At 48.2% G+C, this 14,355-nt stretch overlaps 1 protein-coding gene across 1 annotated transcript in view; it reads right to left on the reverse strand.

The window, feature by feature from the left end:
• Positions 1-342: 342 nt before the first annotated feature.
• iqch (IQ motif containing H) overlaps positions 343-14,355 on the reverse strand; it is a 140,353-nt gene continuing 126,340 nt past the window's right edge. Inside the window, exons 20-23 of the mRNA XM_042327623.1 lie at positions 13,568-13,693; positions 13,198-13,259; positions 1,851-1,959; positions 343-1,574 (exon numbers count right to left, since the gene is read on the reverse strand). Of these exons, the coding sequence (XP_042183557.1) occupies positions 1,458-1,574; positions 1,851-1,959; positions 13,198-13,259; positions 13,568-13,693 (414 nt within the window). The 3' untranslated portion in view covers positions 343-1,457. The remainder of the gene's footprint in view (positions 1,575-1,850; positions 1,960-13,197; positions 13,260-13,567; positions 13,694-14,355) is intronic.

Here is a 14,355-nt window from a genome sequence, read left to right on the forward strand (position 1 = left end):
ATTTGTGGGCAGAACTGAAAAACTGTGTGCGAGCAAGGAGGCCTACAAACCTGACTCAGTTACACAAGTTCTGCCAGGAGGAATGGGCCAACATTCACCCAACTTATTGTCGGAAGCTTGTGAAAGGCTACCCGAAACGTTTGACCCAAGTTAAACCATTTAAAGGAAATGCTACCAAATATTAATTGAGTATGTAAACTTCTGACCCACTGAGAAGGTGATGAAAGAAATAAAAGCTGAAATAAAAAATTCTCTCTACTATTACTCTGACATTTCACATTCTTAAAATAAGAGAATTTTTACTAGGATTAAATGTCAGGAATTGTGAAAAACTGAGTTTAAATGTATTTGGCTAAGGTGTAAACTTCCGACTTCAACTGTATGCTGAGGTCACCAGTCCCCCTTTGGCTTTTTCTCACTGACCTAAATTGATAACTTTAAATACGCTGAAGAACTTGTCTTTAAAGCCCAGGTTCTGTGGCTGTGCTTTGTTACTTGATAAAGGGGAAGCAGCCCGTCCTCAGCATCTGGTAGTTGGCTCCCTGTACCGCCCAGTGAAGTTGGACCGTCCAAAACTGGTCGTTGGTTGACGGCGTTGCTGCAGGAAGCAGCCCGTCCTTTCTTCCATTGTGCCTCGGGGCAACAGGGCAACTTTGAGGAAGATGTGGTGTATCGGAAACAGGGCAACTTTGAGGAAGATGTGGTGCTAGCTAGCTTATGGCACCTGCATAATATTAGGCCCACCAAGCTAGCGCTAGTTAGCAAGCTAGCTTGTCAACACAGGAAAATGAGCCTAACAAGTCTGTGTATTATCTTACTTGGCCAACGGTCTCCTCTGAAGAGAAAGACATCGCTGCTCGATAGAGTCTCATGTCCGTTCTGTCAGAGTTTGGAAACCTTGTGTTTTTTGTCGATCAACTTTCAACTCAAGGTGCTAACCTATCCGGGATCCTCTGAACCCTCCCCCTATAACGCCTCGATCAGACCGCCGGCTTCGTTGTACCGACGCTGCATGATAAATCCTGCAGTCAAACTGTTTTTCACGATGTAATCCAACATGTTTAATGGATAGGGGTTCAACAACAGTTCAACATTCTGCTGCTATTTCTAAGGTCAGTTTTTTGATAATCGACTCTCTACATTAAATGCATATTTGAATCTATAATAAAGTATTTAAAAAAAAAAATGTTTTTAGCTCTAAATACAACTTGTTCCCTGATTGTGTTTAGGTTACAGTTCGAACAATCACACAATAACAGAGTTCACAGTTGTCCAAGGATAGAATAATGTATTTGTCCCTAGTAAGTATGATAAACTCTATGAAATACATATAGAAATAGATAATAGGGTTTGAAATGATCAGTTGGAATAATTGGCATTGATCCGATCAAAACGGTCGCATTTCTTCCGTTAAAGTGACTAAGTCATCCTAGTAGTGTGTGTGTGGGAGGGGGGGGTCAGTGATCCATTTTAGTCCGGACTGCGACAGCAGCAGTCTTCTCTTCTTCCTCGCTCACCTGGGCTTTATTCTGGACTGTCATTCCCAAAACCTCTTCTATGTCTCTAATCAGATCCTGCAGGTAAACACAAAGGAACAGGCTTTACAGTTCACTAACAAACACGCTGTCTATAACTGTAGCGCTCACAACTCAGGGGTCAATTTCAATTCCAGTCAGTTCAGAAAGTAAAGAAAATTCCAATTCCACATGTTCCTTATTGAAAAGCGTTGAATAACTTCTGCAGTGCACTTCCTGAACCACTAATAAATTGTTCATCAAGTCACAATACGGCGCTAATAGCACACGTCGGCTGTAAACTGTGAGGTTGTTACAGCTCATTTAACAGTGTACCTTAAAGTTAGTCTCTCCCTGCATGTTGGGAGCTGATATCTCCTGATGGATGACGGACAGGTTACGAGCGAAGATCATCAGGGCTCCCTGGAGGTCGTCACCGACGGTTCTGTTAACGACACAATGGACAAAACCCACTTCACTAACGATCGCCAGCACGGACAATCACACCAATCACCGCGTTCGGCTTATCGTTTTCAAGTTGTATTAGTCGTATGTATGTTGGGATACACATGGTAGACGCTGTGTTTTCAAGTTGTATTAGTCGTATGTATGTTGGGATACACATGGTAGACGCTGTGTTTTCAACTTGTATTAGTCGTATGTATGTTGGGATACACATGGTAGACGCTGTGTTTTCAACTTGTATTAGTCGTATGTATGTTGGGATACACATGGTAGACGCTGTGTTTTCAACTTGTATTGGTCGTATGTATGTTGGGATACACATGGTAGACGCTGTGTTTTCAAGTTGTATTAGTCGTATGTATGTTGGGATACACATGGTAGACGCTGTGTTTTCAACTTGTATTAGTCGTATGTATGTTGGGATACACATGGTAGACGCTGTGTTTTCAACTTGTATTGGTCGTATGTATGTTGGGATACACATGGTAGACGCTGTGTTTTCAAGTTGTATTAGTCGTATGTATGTTGGGATACACATGGTAGACGCTGTGTTTTCAAGTTGTATTAGTCGTATGTATGTTGGGATACACATGGTAGACGCTGTGTTTTCAACTTGTATTAGTCGTATGTATGTTGGGATACACATGGTAGACGCTGTCCAACGAAATGCATAGCGGCAGGTTCCTTCTGGACAATACAACAACAATAAGAACTAATATAAGAAAAGATTACCAACGTAAAGTAAACGTCTCAGCAGAATCGAATAAACATTTTTTATCAGCAGTATAATACAGGAAGACACACATCTATTTACATTTTGGTTTTGGGGAAGGAGGGATTGGGAGGGGGGGTTGGGTAAGTATTATTGGTTATTTTGGTTTTGGGGAAGGAGGGATTGGGAGGGGGAGGGGTAAGTATTATTGACTGTATGTTTGTTTTACTCCATGTGTAACTCTGTTGTTGTTGTTTGTGTCACGCTGCTGTGCTTCATCTTGGCCAGGTCGCAGTTGTAAATGAGAACTTGTTCTCAACTGGCCTACCTGGCTAAATAAATGTGAAATTAAAATAAAAAAATAAAAGTGTATAAACTGAGCAATATTTAGCAATTATAATAAGAGTCTGGTAACAGCATTTTTGATGTGTGTGTGTGTGTGTGAGTAAGTTGAGTGCAGGTGGTCAGTACTGTTCAAGTGTTCAGCAGTCTGATGCGACCCGTCAGGCTCTCGATGGTGCAGCTGTAGAACCTATTGAGAATCTGGGACCCATGCCAAATATTTTCAGTCTCCTGAGGGGGATGAGGCATTGTCGTGCCCTCTTCACAACCGTGTTGGGTGTGTTTGGACCATGATAGTTTGTTGTTGATGTGGACACCAAGGAACTTGAAGCTCTCGACCTGCTCCACTACAGCCCTTTGATGTGAATGGGGGCGTGCTCGGCCCTCCGTTTCCTGTAGTCCACAATCATTTCCTTTGTCTTCCTGACGTTGAGGGATAGGTTGTTGTCCTGGCACCACACTGCCAGGTCTCTGACCTCCTCCCTATAGGCTGTCTCATCGTTGTCGGTGATCAGGCCTACCACTGTTGTGCTGTCAGCAAACTTAATGATGGTTTTGGAGTCGTGCCTGGCCGTGCAGTCATGGGTGAACAGGGAGTACAGGAGGGGACTGAGCCCCCACCTCTGAGGGGCCCCAGTGTTGAGGATCAGCATGGCAAATGTGTTGTTGTTTACCCTTACAACCTGGAGGGGCGTCCTGTCAGGAAGTCCAGCATCCATTTGCAGAGGGAGGTGTTCAGTCCCAGGTTCCTTAGCTTAGTGATATGATTGGAGGGCACTATGGTGTTGAACACTGAGCTGTAGTCAATGAACAGCATTCTCACATAGGTATTCCTTTTGTCCAGGTGGGTGAGGGCTAGGCTTGGGCAGTATGCAGAATGTCATACCTTCAAACCGACCTTGTGCCATCCTTGGGAAACGGTAATACCGGCACTGAACACAAGGGGACACTATTTTCAAACCCCACTGAGCCCCTGTAATTCGATTGTTAGCAATGCTAACAAGCACATGTATAATCTCATAGCGAATGCTAGCTAAATGCTAACAAGTACATGTATAATCTCATAGCGAATGCTAGCTAAATGCTAACAAGCTCTTGCAGGACAGTTATAAAAGTAACTCACAGTTTTCTGCACGCACAAAACAAATGATAACCAGGAGGGTATTCTCTGCTGTTATCAAGAGGAGCTTGATTTTGCAAGAAGCTAACCACTTAGCTAGAAAGATAACTAGCTACTGAGTTAGCTAACCAAATGTACAACTGCATATAGCACATTCTAGAGCATTAAATAATAAGATACTGTATCAGCTGGAAAACATTTAGTTGTGAATTCCATACTGTCGCTATACTCCAAAAGTGTTCTCTGGCTGTACCTGTAGGAGAACCGTTTTTTTAAATTTAATTAATTTATTTATTTATTGAATATCCGAGAAATACAATATACTTGCAGTGAAGCCGCTCAACAACGACACCACACCAGTCATCCAACAACTACACCACACCAGTCATCCAACAACGACACCACACCAGTCATCCAACAACTACATCACACCAGTCATCCAACAACTACATCACACCAGTCATCCAACAACTACATCACACCAGTCATCCAACAACGACATCACACCAGTCATCCAACAACTACATCACACCAGTCATCCAACAACTACATCACACCAGTCATCCAACAACGACACCACACCAGTCATCCAACAACGACACCACACCAGTCATCCAACAACGACATCACACCAGTCATCCAACAACGACACCAGTCACCAGTCATCCAACATCCAACAACTACATCACACCAGTCATCCAACAACGACACCACACCAGTCATCCAACAACTACATCACACCAGTCATCCAACAACTACATCACACCAGTCATCCAACAACGACACCACACCAGTCATCCAACAACTACATCACACCAGTCACACCAGTCATCCAACAACTACATCACACCAGTCATCCAACAACTACATCACACCAGTCATCCAACAACTACATCACACCAGTCATCCAACAACTACATCACACCAGTCATCCAACAACTACATCACACCAGTCATCCAACAACTACATCACACCAGTCATCCAACAACTACATCACACCAGTCATCCAACAACTACATCACACCAGTCATCCAACAACTACATCACACCAGTCATCCAACAACTCATCCAACAACTCACACCAGTCATCCAACAACTACATCACACCAGTCATCCAACAACTACATCACACAGTCATCCAACAACGACACCACACCAGTCATCCAACAACTACATCACACCAGTCATCCAACAACTACATCACACCAGTCATCCAACAACTACATCACACCAGTCATCCAACAACTACATCACACCAGTCATCCAACAACTACATCACACCAGTCATCCAACAACTACATCATACCAGTCATCCAACAACTACATCACACCAGTCATCCAACAACTACATCACACCAGTCATCCAACAGACTCCCATTCAGAGCAACACACAGAAGCATCCAGGGTCAATGTCCTGCTCAAGGGCACGTTGACAGATCTCCCACCAGGCCAAAAAACGTGAACACGAACACCCCCAAGATCCCCCCCACAGTTCCCCAATAGCTGTCCCTCAACCATTCGAGATCCCTCCCAAATGTGAAAAATACAATGAATTATAATCCCCACCCCCCAATAACCCCCCCCCCCAATGCACCAACAACCAAGAGAATGAACCCCACCCCCAAGAACCCCCCCCCAATGCACCAACAACCAAGAGAATGAACCCCACCCCAAGAACCCCCAATGCACCAACAACCAAGAGAATGAACCCCACCCCCAAGAACCCCCAACGCACCAACAACCAAGAGAATGAACCCCACCCCCATGAACCCCCAATGCACCAACAACCAAGAGAATGAACCCCACCCCCAAGAACCCCCAATGCACCAACAACCAAGAGAATGAACCCCACCCCCAAGAACCCCCAATGCACCAACAACCAAGAGAATGAACCCCACCCCCAAGAACCCCCAATGCACCAACAACCAAGAGAATGAACCCCACCCCCAAGAACCCCCAATGCACCAACAACCAAGAGAATGAACCCCACCCCCAAGAACCCCCAATGCACCAACAACCAAGAGAATGAACCCCACCCCCCAAGAACCCCCAATGCACCAACAACCAAGAGAATGAACCCCACCCCCAAGAACCCCCAATGCACCAACAACCAAGAGAATGAACCCCACCCCCAAGAACCCCCAATGCACCAACAACCAAGAGAATGAACCCCACCCCCAAGAACCCCCAATGCACCAACAACCAAGAGAATGAACCCCACCCCCAAGAACCCCCCAATGCACCAACAACCAAGAGAATGAACCCCACCCCCAAGAACCCCCAATGCACCAACAACCAAGAGAATGAACCCCACCCCCAAGAACCCCCAATGCACCAACAACCAAGAGAATGAACCCCACCCCCAAGAACCCCCAATGCACCAACAACCAAGAGAATGAACCCCACCCCCAAGAACCCCCAATGCACCAACAACCAAGAGAATGAACCCCACCCCCAAGAACCCCCCAATGCCCCACCCCCACCCCCAACAACCAAGAGAATGAACCCCACCCCCAAGAACCCCCAATGCACCAACAACCAAGAGAATGAACCCCACCCCCAAGAACCCCCAATGCACCAACAACCAAGAGAATGAACCCCACCCCCAAGAACCCCCAATGCACCAACAACCAAGAGAATGAACCCCACCCCCAAGAACCCCCAATGCACCAACAACCAAGAGAATGAACCCCACCCCCAAGAACCCCCAATGCACCAACAACCAAGAGAATGAACCCCACCCCCAAGAACCCCCAATGCACCAACAACCAAGAGAATGAACCCCACCCCCAAGAACCCCCAATGCACCAACAACCAAGAGAATGAACCCCACCCCCAACCAAGAACCCCCAATGCACCAACAACCAAGAGAATGAACCCCACCCCCAAGAACCCCCAATGCACCAACAACCAAGAGAATGAACCCCACCCCCAAGAACCCCCAATGCACCAACAACCAAGAGAATGAACCCCACCCCCAAGAACCCCCAATGCACCAACAACCAAGAGAATGAACCCCACCCCCAAGAACCCCCAATGCACCAACAACCAAGAGAATGAACCCCACCCCCAAGAACCCCCAATGCACCAACAACCAAGAGAATGAACCCCACCCCCAAGAACCCCCAATGCACCAACAACCAAGAGAATGAACCCCACCCCCAAGAACCCCCAATGCACCAACAACCAAGAGAATGAACCCCACCCCCAAGAACCCCCCCCACCCCCAATGCACCAACAACCAAGAGAATGAACCCCACCCCCAAGAACCCCCAATGCACCAACAACCAAGAGAATGAACCCCACCCCCAAGAACCCCCAATGCACCAACAACCAAGAGAATGAACCCCACCCCCAAGAACCCCCAATGCACCAACAACCAAGAGAATGAACCCCACCCCCAAGAACCCCCAATGCAAACAACCAAGAGAATGAACCCCCCCCCAATGCACCAACAACCAAGAGAATGAACCCCACCCCAAGAACCCCCAATGCACCAACAACCAAGAGAATGAACCCCACCCCCAAGAACCCCCAATGCACCAACAACCAAGAGAATGAACCCCACCCCCAAGAACCCCCAATGCACCAACAACCAAGAGAATGAACCCCACCCCCCCAAGAACCCCCAATGCACCAACAACCAAGAGAATGAACCCCACCCCCAAGAACCCCCAATGCACCAACAACCAAGAGAATGAACCCCCAACAACCAAGAGAATGAACCCCACCCCCAAGAACCCCCACCCCCAAGAACCCCCAATGCACCAACAACCAAGAGAATGAACCCCACCCCCAAGAACCCCCCCACCCCCAATGCACCAACAACCAAGAGAATGAACCCCACCCCCAAGAACCCCCAATGCACCAACAACCAAGAGAATGAACCCCACCCCCAAGAACCCCCAATGCACCAACAACCAAGAGAATGAACCCCACCCCCACCCCCACCAAGAACCCCCAATGCACCAACAACCAAGAGAATGAACCCCACCCCCAAGAACCCCCAATGCACCAACAACCAAGAGAATGAACCCCACCCCCAAGAACCCCCAATGCACCAACAACCAAGAGAATGAACCCCACCCCCAAGAACCCCCCCCCAATGCACCAACAACCAAGAGAATGAACCCCACCCCCAAGAACCCCCAATGCACCAACAACCAAGAGAATGAACCCCACCCCCAAGAACCCCCAATGCACCAACAACCAAGAGAATGAACCCCACCCCCAAGAACCCCCAATGCACCAACAACCAAGAGAATGAACCCCACCCCCAAGAACCCCCAATGCACCAACAACCAAGAGAATGAACCCCACCCCCAAGAACCCCCAATGCACCAACAACCAAGAGAATGAACCCCACCCCCAAGAACCCCCCCCCAATGCACCAACAACCAAGAGAATGAACCCCACCCCCAAGAACCCCCAATGCACCAACAACCAAGAGAATGAACCCCACCCCCAAGAACCCCCAATGCACCAACAACCAAGAGAATGAACCCCACCCCCAAGAACCCCCAATGCACCAACAACCAAGAGAATGAACCCCACCCCCAAGAACCCCCAATGCACCAACAACCAAGAGAATGAACCCCACCCCCAAGAACCCCCCCCAATGCACCAACAACCAAGAGAATGAACCCCCCCCACCCCCAAGAACCCCCCCCCATGCACCAACAACCAAGAGAATGAACCCCACCCCCAAGAACCCCCAATGCACCAACAACCAAGAGAATGAACCCCACCCCCAAGAACCCCCCAATGCACCAACAACCAAGAGAATGAACCCCACCCCCAAGAACCCCCAATGCACCAACAACCAAGAGAATGAACCCCACCCCCAAGAACCCCCAATGCACCAACAACCAAGAGAATGAACCCCACCCCCAAGAACCCCCAATGCACCAACAACCAAGAGAATGAACCCCACCCCCAAGAACCCCCAATGCACCAACAACCAAGAGAATGAACCCCACCCCCAAGAACCCCCAATGCACCAACAACCAAGAGAATGAACCCCACCCCCAAGAACCCCCAATGCACCAACAACCAAGAGAATGAACCCCACCCCCAAGAACCCCCAATGCACCAACAACCAAGAGAATGAACCCCACCCCCAAGAACCCCCAATGCACCAACAACCAAGAGAATGAACCCCACCCCCAAGAACCCCCAATGCACCAACAACCAAGAGAATGAACCCCACCCCCAAGAACCCCCAATGCACCAACAACCAAGAGAGAATGAACCCCACCCCCATGAACCCCACCCCCAAGAACCCCCAATGCACCAACAACCAAGAGAATGAACCCCACCCCCAAGAACCCCCAATGCACCAACAACCAAGAGAATGAACCCCACCCCCAAGAACCCCCAATGCACCAACAACCAAGAGAATGAACCCCACCCCCAAGAACCCCCAATGCACCAACAACCAAGAGAATGAACCCCACCCCCAAGAACCCCCAATGCACCAACAACCAAGAGAATGAACCCCACCCCCAAGAACCCCCAATGCACCAACAACCAAGAGAATGAACCCCACCCCCACCCCAAAGAACCCCCCCCAGAACCCCCAATGCACCAACAACCAAGAGAATGAACCCCCACCCCAACCAAGAACCCCCAATGCACCAACAACCAAGAGAATGAACCCCACCCCCAAGAACCCCCAATGCACCAACAACCAAGAGAATGAACCCCACCCCCAAGAACCCCCAATGCACCAACAACCAAGAGAATGAACCCCACCCCCAAGAACCCCCAATGCACCAACAACCAAGAGAATGAACCCCACCCCCAAGAACCCCCAATGCACCAACAACCAAGAGAATGAACCCCACCCCCAAGAACCCCCAATGCACCAACAACCAAGAGAATGAACCCCACCCCCAAGAACCCCCAATGCAAACAACCAAGAGAATGAACCCCCCCCCAAGAACCCCCAATGCACCAACAACCAAGAGAATGAACCCCACCCCCAAGAACCCCCAATGCACCAACAACCAAGAGAATGAACCCCACCCCCAAGAACCCCCAATGCACCAACAACCAAGAGAATGAACCCCACCCCAACCAAGAACCCCCCCAAGAACCCCCAATGCACCAACAACCAAGAGAATGAACCCCACCCCCAAGAACCCCCAATGCACCAACAACCAAGAGAAACCCCACCCCCAACCCCACCCCAACAAGAACCCCCCCCCAATGCACCAACAACCAAGAGAATGAACCCCACCCCCAAGAACCCCCAATGCACCAACAACCAAGAGAATGAACCCCACCCCCAAGAACCCCCCCCAATGCACCAACAACCAAGAGAATGAACCCCACCCCCAAGAACCCCCAATGCACCAACAACCAAGAGAATGAACCCCACCCCCAAGAACCCCCCCCAATGCACCAACAACCAAGAGAATGAACCCCACCCCCAAGAACCCCCAATGCACCAACAACCAAGAGAATGAACCCCACCCCCAAGAACCCCCAACGCACCAATGCACCAACAACCAAGAGAATGAACCCCACCCCCAAGAACCCCCAATGCACCAACAACCAAGAGAAGGAACTAAAGAGAAAGAAGGAAAAGACAGAAGAAACCAGCCACTGGAATCATAACAGCAATGCCAACTGTATATGTTTGTGTGCATGTCTGGCACTATTACATGTGTGTGTGTGTGTTCTTGTATGTGTTGATTTGAATGAGAGTGTGTGTATATGCATGTGTACAAACACCTGCACTGCATCAGCATCAGGCAAACCAGCATTCGTTGTAAAAACACTGTCCCTCAGTGTCATTCAAATGTACTTTTCATTATGTTTTATTTTGCTTTAATTTATTTACTTTTATCTTTGACCATCATTCTATTGCCCACACAGCAACTCCACTCTCACTTGTCTCCAATTCTACATACCAACCCTCAGCTTCCCTCAGCCCCTCCCACCTATCTCTGCTGGACACCCTCAGCCCATCCCATCTATCTCTGCTGGACACCCTCAGCCCCTCCCACCTATCTCTGCTGGACACCCTCAGCCCCTCCCACCTATCTCTGCTGGACACCCTCAGCCCATCCCATCTATCTCTGCTGGACACCCTCAGCCCCTCCCACCTATCTCTGCTGGACACCCTCAGCCCATCCCATCTATCCCTGCTAGCCACCCTCAGCCCATCCCATCTATCTCTGCTGGACACCCTCAGCCCATCCCACCCACCTGCCACCACCTCAGCCCATCCCATCCATCTCTGCTGGACACCCTCAGCCCATCCCATCTATCTCTGCTGGCCACCCTCAGCCCATCCCATCTATCTCTGCTGGACACCCTCAGCCCATCCCATCTATCTCTGCTGGACACCCTCAGCCCATCCCATCTATCTCAGCTGGACACCCTCAGCCCATCCCATCTATCTCTGCTGGCCACCCTCAGCCCATCCCATCTATCTCTGCTGGACACCCTCAGCCCATCCCATCTATCTCTGCTGGACACCCTCAGCCCATCCCATCTATCTCTGCTGGACACCCTCAGCCCATCCCATCTATCTCTGCTGGCCACCCTCAGCCCATCCCATCTATCTCTGCTGGACACCCTCAGCCCATCCCATCTATCTCTGCTGGACACCCTCAACCCATCCCATCTATCTCTGCTGGTCACCCTCAGCCCATCCCATCTATCTCTGCTGGTCACCCTCAGCCCATCCCATCTACCACTTCAGGTTTCTACGCACCCTGTACCATGGAATCGGTACATCAAAAATCTCAATCTGTATGGCACAGGAGAACCGTTTTTGGTTCCAGATAGAACCCTTCTTGGTTCCAGGTAGAACCCTTCTTGGTTCCAGATAGAACCCTTCTTGGTTCCAGGTAGAACCCTTTTTGGTTCCAGGTAGAACCCTTCTTGGTTCCAGGTAGAACCCTTCTTGGTTCCAGGTAGAACCCTTTTTGGTTCCAGGTAGAACCCTTCTTGGTTCCAGGTAGAATCCTTTTTGGTTCCAGGTAGAACCCTTCTTGGTTCCAGGTAGAACCCTTTTTGATTCCAGGTAGAACAATTGTGGGTTCGATGTAAAACCCTCTGTGGAAAGGATTCTACAAGGAACCCAAAATGATTCTACTTGGGACCAAAAGTGTTATTCCTGGAACCAACAAGTTAAAAAAAACAATTTAAAAAAGGGGTTCTCCTACGGGGACAGCCGAAAAACCCTTTAAGGTTCTAGAACATGTTTTTGTAAGAGTGTAGATCACCTGGCAACACAACAGTGAGTGACTCAGGAGGCTACGGTCTCTCGTCGTAGTGTGCTTGTAAACAAGCTTGTGACTGGGAACTGGGAACGGTAAGTAGTGAAATGAAGAATGGGATCTGCTTTATCTCCTAAAGAATTGCACACGTCGACTGCAGGTATTTACTTAAAAAAAGTAGCAAAAAAAAAAATTGAATAAAATGTAAACGTCAAAGAAATAGTTTCAACGGTATTTTGAAAAACCGCCCCGTGGCTATATGTGTATGTGTGTGCGTCGGCGTGGGGGGGGGAGGGGCGGGGGAGTATCCGCGGGACGGTTGTGGTGGGCCAGTTTGGGTTCAAGTCCACTCCAGGGACGTTTTTTAGACCAAGTCCATCCCTGCCTACAGTCATCAGCTACTGTCGGGTCGTCAGCGGTGCGTGTGTGTGTGTGTGTGTGTGTGTGTCGTAGCTAAATGAGCTACTTCAGCTGAGTTGATCCTCAGTCGTTGGGGAGAGATGTGGTGTACAGACAAAGAGTTCAACAGCAGTAGCATGTAAGCCACAGGATTGGTGTGATTAGATTACAGTATCTTCAATAACCCATTCCATACAAACTGCTGAGGATTTGCCATTTACTAAACCAAAAGGGACATGCTAATCCTTTGAAGGAATGCGGTGTGTCTTCAGCACTCTCCTATTCAGTTAAAACTCTCTGTTCTCTCTCATTCATTTTAACAGAACAGGTTAAAGTGAACCCAAAAGGCCTTTTGTGTGTTCTGTGTGTGTTTAGTGTGTGTTTAGTGTGTTCATATGAAAGATACTCACACCATCCCCAGACTGTATCGCTCACAGCTGTCATGGAGGACAAAGACCGTGCCTTGTTTTTCCTACAACACAGACGATAATACACAGTGTATATTTAAACAACCGTGCTTCTACACCTGCATTGTTTGCTGTTTGGGGTTTTAGCCTGGGTTTCTGTACAGCACTTTGAGATATCAGCTGATGAAAGAAGGGCTATATAAATACATGTGATTTGACATATTCATTTTTCTAACCTATCATTAAAACGTTAACTACAATTTTGTTTTTTACTTAAAAAAAAAAAAAGTTGTTCACAGGTGCCGTTGTAAAAAAACAACAACACTATATTGTTACCTGTCAGTGACAGGGTAGGACAGAGACGAGGCCGTACCTTGATGTCGAAGCCGATGCCTTGAGCCTTGCACATCTGGAAGAAGACACTATAGTGCACCATGGACAGGTTGGTGTGGAGCAGCCGGCTCCCCAGGACAGCATAGCGACTGGCAACCGCTGGGAGCTGGAGAGGGAACCATTACCACGACTAGTGCTACTGTACCATTGTCACAATTATTAACAAAGAAATGAAGATGAAGCCACAGAGACAGAAGATGTAAAGAGATAGCACCATTTAAAAGGGAAATTAAATTAAATTAAAGATATTAAGTCAGAGAGACCGAATGTGGTAGTGGTAAACAGGAAGTATATAGCCTGGTGATTGTGGAAGAGGTAAACAGGAAGTATATAGCCTGGTGATTGTGGAAGAGGTAAACAGGAAGTATATAGCCTGGTGATTGTGGAAGAGGTAAACAGGAAGTATATATACTGGTGATTGTGGAAGAGATAAACAGGAAGTATATAGCCTGGTGATTGTGGAAGAGGTAAACAGGAAGTATATATCCTGGTTATTGTGGAAGAGGTAAACAGGAAGTATATATCCTGGAAAGAGGTAAACAGGAAGTATTTCGCATGGTGATTGTGGAAGAGGTAAACAGGAAGTATATATCCTGGTTATTGTGGAAGAGATAAACAGAAGTTGGTTATTGTGGAAGAGGTAAACAGGAAGTATATATCCTGGTGATTGTGGAAGAGGTAAACAGGTAGTATATATCCTGGTTATTGTGGAAGAGGTAAACAGGAAGTATATATCCTGGTGATTGTGGAAGAGGTAAACAGGAAGTA

Source organism: Oncorhynchus tshawytscha, linkage group LG01 (genome assembly GCF_018296145.1).
Source record: "Oncorhynchus tshawytscha isolate Ot180627B linkage group LG01, Otsh_v2.0, whole genome shotgun sequence".
In the NCBI taxonomy this organism is placed as follows: Eukaryota; Metazoa; Chordata; class Actinopteri; order Salmoniformes; family Salmonidae; genus Oncorhynchus; species Oncorhynchus tshawytscha.